The sequence below is a fragment of the Elaeis guineensis genome, chromosome 2, assembly GCF_000442705.2.
Source record: "Elaeis guineensis isolate ETL-2024a chromosome 2, EG11, whole genome shotgun sequence".
NCBI classification, from domain to species: Eukaryota; Viridiplantae; Streptophyta; class Magnoliopsida; order Arecales; family Arecaceae; genus Elaeis; species Elaeis guineensis.
This window is the reverse complement of record NC_025994.2, coordinates 95,121,997-95,130,780: the sequence shown is the minus strand read 5'-3', so window position 1 is coordinate 95,130,780 and position 8,784 is coordinate 95,121,997. Positions and strand designations below refer to the sequence as shown.

The 8,784-nt window shown below is 40.1% G+C and overlaps 1 protein-coding gene across 1 annotated transcript; it reads right to left on the bottom strand.

Moving 5' to 3' along the window:
- Nucleotides 1-293: 293 nt before the first annotated feature.
- Nucleotides 294-7,607, bottom strand: LOC140850775 (protein DETOXIFICATION 40-like). Its single transcript, XM_010931788.3, has 7 exons — nucleotides 7,159-7,607; nucleotides 6,037-6,668; nucleotides 4,417-4,473; nucleotides 3,117-3,355; nucleotides 1,851-1,969; nucleotides 1,571-1,657; nucleotides 294-589 (listed from the first exon to the last, which is right to left on the bottom strand). The coding sequence occupies exons 1-7, from the start codon at nucleotides 7,519-7,521 to the stop codon at nucleotides 524-526; spliced, it is 1,563 nt and encodes a 520-aa protein (XP_010930090.1). The 5' UTR covers nucleotides 7,522-7,607; the 3' UTR covers nucleotides 294-523.
- Nucleotides 7,608-8,784: the final 1,177 nt, after the last annotated feature.

Sequence of the window (8,784 nt, the reverse complement as noted above, 5' to 3'; positions counted from 1 at the left end):
TTCCACAATATAAATGTGACAAATGCTTGTGAATTATCCTTTTCTTCCCCTCACATCTTTCCTGGAATTATTTTGGGTTGCAGCCTCACTAGTTTTTATATGTGATAGCAACTGCTGTATTAGAATCCAACCTATTAAAAAAAAAAAGATTGATTTGGCAAGATCTATAAGTTATCAGTTTTTGTTTTTCCCCTAGGACTTTCTCACAATTATTGCATCTCCCTTTGTCACATCTATCCCCTTTCTGAGGAACGTCAGAAGCCTTTGTCACGCTAGATTGGATAAAGCAATTAATTAACATTAAAAATCACAGATAAAAATTGCGCAACTATCTTTGCAGCAGCATTACATGGACCTTCCCATATGCTGTCCCATCGTCCCTCCATACTCCCTCACAAGTAAATATTAGAGATCACTGGCATCCTAGATCATGTGAACAGGATAAAGATAATGCCAGAACATAGTGATGTTGCATAGCTTAGGAGCTATACTAAGTGAAGTCTCTAGCAATTATTTGCTACTCCTAATCAGCTAGAAGGGGCTGCTTCTTGTCTTCCCACTTATTCAACCTTTTTATGGCTTCATCCACCTGCATAAGATTGATAAAAGAACTTTAAAGAAACAAATTACTTAGCAAGCAATTTTGTTTGATATTACCAATATCTTATGGCATTTTGGAATCACATGTGGTTGTACATGGGAAGTTGAGAAGTAATATACTCATATATGTTTTATTATTTTGGGGTTCTAGATTTCTGCAGGATGACTTAATATATTAAGTAAAATCTAGTGATGCTTGACCATGGATTTGGATGCCTACCATCACAATACACTGACTGGTAATATCATGAAGAGAAACAAAGCAAAAGGTCATATATTGATTTAGGATGATTACATGCCTTTGATGCAAATGTTAATGATGATGATGATGAAATAGGCTTTTATGTACATTTTTAAAATGATTTATGGAAAGGTGCATGATGAAATAGTCCAAAAACTTTTCTTACCATGCTGCCTTTGAATTGTCCATGTTTGTAACGCAACAAGGCTTGGTGGTCATAGTTCTTTTTTACGATGTCTAAAAAATTTGTATTATGTTAGTCCAACCTTCCTTGTGGTGGATTGATCTTTTCTCTTGAGAGAATGTAGTGGATGAATCTTATGATGAAAAAGATGTATAGACTTTCTTTCCCAGTGTTTATGTAATCCGGCAATGCCATAGTACTTTCAGTCTGAAAACTAGGATGAAAAGGTAGGAAGTAGAAATACACTGAAAATAGTTATAAAATCGTAAAAGGATGAGCACATAATATATCTTAGCTTGACATGCCACTAATGTCAGAACTATGCCGAAATGATGAAAGATTTGAGGGTCGGCACCAGTTGACATCAATATTGTCGAGACCAGAAAAAGCCTATGTAATCATCTGACTCAGTTTAGTGGTGTTTAGATATGGTTGGGATAAGGCTTGTTGGTCATGTTATCTTGTCAAACCAGTATTAATGGGTTAGTGATGATTTTAGTAGGATCGCAATCAACTAAGGCAAAAACAAAGGCAAGTTAGGATACCTCTTTGTTCCAGTCAGTCCTGAAAGTGACCCATATCAGGATGAGAGTCTGCATGAATGTTCCCCCAATCATTCCAGACCATATTCCCTGCACACATATATATTCATACAATGAGATTTTCGTTTGGTCAATGATGTAGGCCATTAAGCATGTCCTATAACTATACTGTCAAAGTACATGGTTTATTAGAAAATCATTCTAAAATAAAATATTATGGTACAAGTTTTGCAGTTGAGTTGATATCAATTTTAATAGTGGGACTGCTATATATAGCTTTTACCTTTGCTCCCAAGTTAAACTTGAAACCGAGGAGAACGCCAAGGGGGATGCCAACAATATAATAGCAACCGACATTAACATAAGCGACGAATGCTTGCCATCCACAGCCAACAGCAACACCTTTTTAAAACATGAAGTCCAGTCTGGTTAGCATTTATAATCAGAGGAAGGAAAAGAAAACAGAAGCTTGTTGGTCTTGCGCAGACTATTTGTTGGTCTCCTTGCAAAGTTTAGGGACTGTTAAAGTAGGTGGGGATGCTGCAAATTTTATGCCACTATTATGTCTAGTCAAATCATTTTACTTCTCTATGGTCTCTTTTGATGTTAGAGTCTATTTAGGCTTTCTAATCAAACGAGGGGAAAGATTAGAGATTTGTTGGATTCATGCAGATTCTTTGTTTGTCTCCTAAGACATAGTGACCACTGAGGTAGGTTAGGATGCTCCCAATCCAGTGCCAGTATTTTGTCCAGTCCGATTGTTATCTCCAGTCTCTTATATTGGATTTCACATTTTTGTCTATTAGGCACTTCTTGCAGATCAGCAACTACTTCCTTTATTATGGCAATGAAGGCTATGTTTAAAGAAAGAGCAAATGGTTTTTAGATTATTGGTTTGAGAAGTAGTGTCATATTAATATTACACAAGTCTAGTCGCATATTCTGTTTTAAAACAACAATTAAAACTATGGATAAATAACTTGGAGATCATATATTCCACTTCTCAATAGCTTAAACTGTCTATTTAATCAACTCTTCTTAATAATAAAAAAGAAAAATCAAACTGTCATCTCGTTGTTGGTACCTAGAAAATCTCTAATGAATCTTGGTATTGACTGAGACCTGTGTGGCTGCTCCATTTCATTTGTCGGTATCATTGTTTAGATTAAAGCCTCCGAGTCAAAGTTGCATGCATTACTTACCCAGTTTGACGTCTCAAAATCACACATATATATAGAATCTGCTGTAACGTACCCCGCCAACCTATAATTCTTCATCCTTGCGATCTGGAACTACCTAATGCTAAGAAAATGACTGCTCTCTGTCGTAGGAAAGAGACTGAATTTGGTATTGTACTTGTGAAAATTGTGGCATCATGTTGATTGACCCTTAGAGAGCTTGTATGTAATTGCATTTTGTGGGAATCCAACCATGGTAACTTTTCTTAGTGATGCTTCATTCAAAAGTTTCTGTCCTCAAAAAAATTTTATGTCTGTCATAATTTAGCTTCGTTTTGATTGTTTGATACTATAGGGATGATGGTACTCACCAGATAAAACAGGTTGGATGCCATTGAGGATTAGGGTGATGGCAAGCAGAGGGGTCAGTTCAGAAACAGCATGGGCCACCGTCTCTCCTTCGGTGAAGGTATAGCTTAGGTAGTCTCGAAGGCAGAGGATGATCACCGCTGTTACCACTGATATTATAAAAGACAATGTCGTCACCACCACCACCGAGAATGCCGCCGACTTTGGATTGCCAGCTCCGAGTTCATTGCTCACACGCACACTGTATGAGTTCTAAACTAAATCAGTTATTTACCCAAAAGATAATTTAAAATCTGATTCTTTATGATAATCTCCTTTTTTATAACGTTAGTCTACTCTCTAATGATACAGTGTTTCCAATTATCAAGGTAAGAGGTGCTATCAAAGGCAGCATCAGTACGTTCACAGTCAGCAATAATTTTGATTTCAATTTGGACAAAACTTTTTTTAAACTTCTGAAGATAATGCAGAAATATTGCCAAAAAAATGAAGGTGACGAATAATAAAAAACAAGGATAATAGCATAACTCGAGATGTAAAATGGAACTGTTATTTACAGTAGATGAAGGTACCAAAACATTTTTGAGACCTTGATGTGTATGTTTGAGCAATTAATTTTACAATCAGTTTGTGATTGTTTCATGAATAACTCATGAAGTATTGAACAATTTATGTTTGTGAATATGAAGTGTTCTATTGTAAGTCCTCGATCTACTATCTGATTCTTGGGGAACATCAGAAAATTGGGCCATGTAACAACAGACGTATGGAAGCAGTTGTTATAATCACTGGATCCTGATCTTTCAAGCTCATTAGCTGGGGGTCCGAGTTGTGTAGTCTTATTTTGTATTCATATTTTATCTTTTTTCAGGTTTTGTAACGTATGTTGTAACCTACCGAGTTTGTCATGTACCCTTTTTTTTATAATTTAGCTGCAGGTCCTCTGTCTACCAAAAAAAAAAGAAAAAGGAAAAATCGCTGGATCATGATACGATGCTGGCCGTATGATTATGTTAAGACACTTGAATTCTTTCTCATATGAGGACAAACATAAGACAGAAAAAGACAAACAATAGTTGGTATGACTATCGCTAAGCGTAAAGTTGAGAGCTAGTGGCCGTATTTTATTGTCTTATGTGACGTGTTAGTTGTAGCCATGTTAATTATACTGCTTAAAAAAATAAATACCTAATAGAAACAAGGGCTAGTAATCGGACCCAAAAGTCACCTTCTTGGTCCCAATAGCATTTCTTTGTTGAAAACATATATATAGATAGAGAGAGAGAGAGAGAGAGGGCTGACCTGGCGGCAGCATTGAACCCAACTGCGACCATGAACACCCACCCAGAGATTGTCATGCTGCACCCACAAACAAACAAATATTTTAAAACGGAGTTCCATTATAATATAACGGCTAGAAATGACAATAGTCAAGAATTAAGTAATATCCGTTATTATATACTACTAAAATGTGAGTCTTATTTTATTGCAAAGCCTTGAACTGCCACATGATTGTTTCATGTGGGCCCTCTCGTCCTCACAAGAGCCCCCAAAACTTGCTCATGTGAGGGGCACGGACATTGCTACAGGAAAATCGTAAAGAAATAGTCTTGGTTGTAGTATACTAGCCCTATAAACAAAGAAAAAAGGAAAATCTCCAATCATCTGGTACTGCTAACATTATGCCCAAGGTGAACTGGTTGGTTCCTAGTATATTAGCCCTATAAACAAAAAAAAAATGAAAATCTCCAATCATCTGGCACTGCTCACATTATGCCCAAGGTGAACTGGTTGGTTCCTAGTATATTAGCCCTATAAACAAATAAAAATGAAAATCTCCAATCATCTGGCACTGCTAACATTATGCCCAAGGTGAACTGGTGGTCCCCCCCCTCCCCCAACACCCGCACACCAACCCCCACCACCCACCCACCCCACCGGCCCCACACTTTGCACCTAAGTCCGATCTTATGGTAGCACATGTTTATTTGAGCACCGGTAGCGCAGCACATAGATCTCGTACAAAGAAGTTACACAGCTATCATTTAACTATTTTTTGATCAATATCAATTAAGTACATGCTTCCAATCGGTTGGGCCAATAGGATAGTGCAACTGGTTAGGTCCTGTTTAGGAGAAATCTTATGGTATCGGTGGGGAAGGGGAATGGTATCGAACATAGAGTTTTTTCTTGTCTTGTAGGAACCGGATACAAGAATTCCGTCCAACTTTTCTTTGGGGTGCTACATGCACACCACATAATATGATGCAACTATAAATGACCACTATTAATAGATGAATGACCATTAAATTATATATATATATATATATAATTTAATGGTCATTCATCTATTAATATATATATATATATATATATATATATATATGAGCATAAACTGTTTCATTTTTTTTTTTTGAAAAAAAAACTATACCATATATATTATTTGATGATCGTCTGTTAATGATGACCATCTATATTCATACTTGGAATACCATTTCCCAACCAACTGTTGCTAAAAGGCATTTTCCTCGTTAACTCGCGTGTTTTTGGGCACCAAACCGATTTATTTGATTTGGTTCCTTTCAGTATGGGAGAACCGATGTCCCATGGAATTTATAAATCAGTCAATTAATTAGCAGCCAAGCTGGAACTCCCGGTTATTCTGTAGCCTGGTGACGATCACCATCTCATGAGTGGGATGGATCGGGGATCCCGAACATGGAGAAACCACCAGGAAAAGTTACAACTGTAACGTTTTTATGGCTCGCCACGTCTGTACCGTGATCGGTGCAGTGTGTGTGAGTGAAACACCCAATGGAAAGAAAAGTCGGACAGCAGCTGTGTGTAGCTTTTCTGGTTGTGACATAATCAGAAGCACTTGGTTTGGGCGAGCATAAATTGTAAAGGTCGGACGGCTCTTACCACACCGAGAGAGCATCAAGGGCCAGCTGGGGGTGATCCAGCAGGCCGGCGATGAGCACCAGGATCTGGTAGTACCACGCCTCCAGGCAGAGCATCACCGCCGACGCGGTGGACAGCTTCAGGAACTCGGGCAGGCCGGAGAAGGCCTGCCAGCTGAACCCAGTCCAAGTGAACCGGCACTTCTGGCTCGTGACTATGTACACAAATTGAGCGATCACCATGATCCACCAGCCCAAGCTGATCACCAAGGATGCTCCCAAGAGGCCCAACCCCAGCTTGAAGACCACCAACCAGCTCAGCAGGAGGTGCACCGCCAACGCCGTCGCCGATATGTAGGCGCTCGGCGTCACGATGCTCTGCGCCTGCAAGAACTTCTGGATAGGGAAGTTCACAGCATATGCAAATAACTGCGGAATTAGCCCATAAACGAATACGGATGCGGCTTTGGCGATCTCTGACGACTGTCCCAAGAACAATAATATCGGCCGGGAGAAGGCGTAGATCACCGCGAGCGGCACGGCGGTCGCCATTAAGAGTATCGTCGACCTTTGAAGGTATATGCCGAGCATCTCGTACTTGTGGGCGCCATACGCCTGCCCGCACAGCGTCTCCACGGCGCTTCCCATGCCCAGCTGTCACGGCATATATATACGGACATTTTGTCAGCAGTGCAGTTACGAGATGGGATTGGCAACTTTTTGCAAGTTGGTCCCCTGTTCGGGTAAAACTTCCCTATGATCGAACCGACCATAAAAAAAAATTATGGCCGGATCGTCCTCACCTATTATGTCTCCGAAATAAACACGCACGTTAGAATATTAAGAAAATAAGAACCGATAAATTTTAAAAATATTTAAATAATTTTGGTAAACATCACGTAACCCTCTAGAATTTATTTATTTTTATTTTTTTAGTATTTTAATATATATGTATAAGTACGTGCAGTATACTTCGGGGAGATATGGCAGATGACGATGGTTTGATTATAATTTTTTTCATGACCGATCCGACCGTAAAAGTTTGATGCCCATGTTCATCGTGCGGGTTTCTTTTTTCGAATGACTGGTGAGTAAAGCCAAGAAAGTAAGTTGGATCAGTTTGATGGTCGCATGAACTGTATACCATGAGCCCGTAGGCGAAGACTTGGATGCCGGCGTTGCCGAGGGAGGCGGCTGCGAGCTCGAGGTTGCCGAGGTGGCCGGAGATGATCGTGGTGGACATGGACATGACGTAGTTGAGCATGTAGACGGTCACGGAAGGAACGGCGAGGTGGAGGAGCAGCTTCATCTCGATGATGGTGGCGAGCCGGAGGCGGCGGGCCCATGGGATGGAGGTGTCGGTGAGGATGCTCTCGAGGCGGCCGCTCGATCCGTGGGGGTCATCGATGTCGCCAGTGACTGGTGATGACGGCGGGAGGGGGTGTTCGTCGTCGGAGGGCGCAAGGAGTGGGGTGGATAGTTTTTGTGTGGAGGCAGCGGAGCCCATGAGGTTGGGGATCGACGAATGGGACGGGCTGGCTGCTAAAGGATAGATGGGGGAAGTCAAGGGGATTTAAGATGACCTCAAGAAGGAGAGATGGAGGCCTCTTGGGGATAATTAAGATATATATATAGAAGGAGCCGTGCTCATGAAGGGTGAGACGGTAAGGAGGGCTGGTCTTTGGAAGCTTCTTGTTAGGCTCCTCATACATTAATGGGCTCGTGGGCTATCAAATTGTCTTTTGAGACTCATCATTATTTACACAAAAAGGCGCTTCAATCCTCGTGGACACAGATCTTTGCACATGATCAAGTTTTAATCCCATATTTTTCCCCCCATACATAGCCATCATTATTTACGGTAACGTTCTCTTTACCTTATAACAAGCATGCTGCTAACATAATCAACAATGTTAGAATCTATTCATATTCCAGACCACCATATATTTTTGGTGCTGAATTGTTTCCGTCTCCCTATGTTTTAATCTTCTAAACAAAAATTAATCTGCTAACTGGGGTACTAATACCATGAAAGTTTTGGCCTTTGCCATTGCCATTGCCATTCTCACTTTCAAAGATATAGGGAAATAATTTGTTTCTTTCAATGATCACTGACTTGGAGATAAGTTACCAGTAATGAAATAACTTTGGGGGACGCCCTTACCATCTAAACCCTGAAGTTTTACCAATAAGCTGTCCCCACGTAGGTCCCCTAATTTACACTGCAGACTATATATGGTAATCAAAGTGCGTCCCTATGTCCTCTCCAATGAACCTCATATACGACTAATAATTTTTTAATGGACTGAAATTCCACAATATGGAGGCGACAAAGGCTTGTGGAATAAATTTTTTCTTCCCCTCACATCTTTCTTTGCACTATTTCGATTTTGCAGTCTCAGTTGTTTGGGGCAAGATTTGTGAGTTACCGGTTTAACTTTTTCCCCTAAGACTTTCTCACGATTATTGCATCCCTTTTTATCTTATATATCTATCCCCTTTCTGAGGACCATCAGAAGCTTTTGTCACACTAGATTCGATAAAACAAATTAACATTAAAAATTATAGATAAAATTATGCAACTATCTTTGCAGCTGCATCACATGGACCTTCCCACCTACTATACCATCGTCCCTCCATACTCCCTCACATGCAAATATTGAAGATCACCGGCATCCTAGATCATGTGATCAGGAGAAAGATAATGCCAGAATATGGCGATGACGTATAGCTTAAGAGCTATACTAAATTAAATCCCTAGCATCCATTT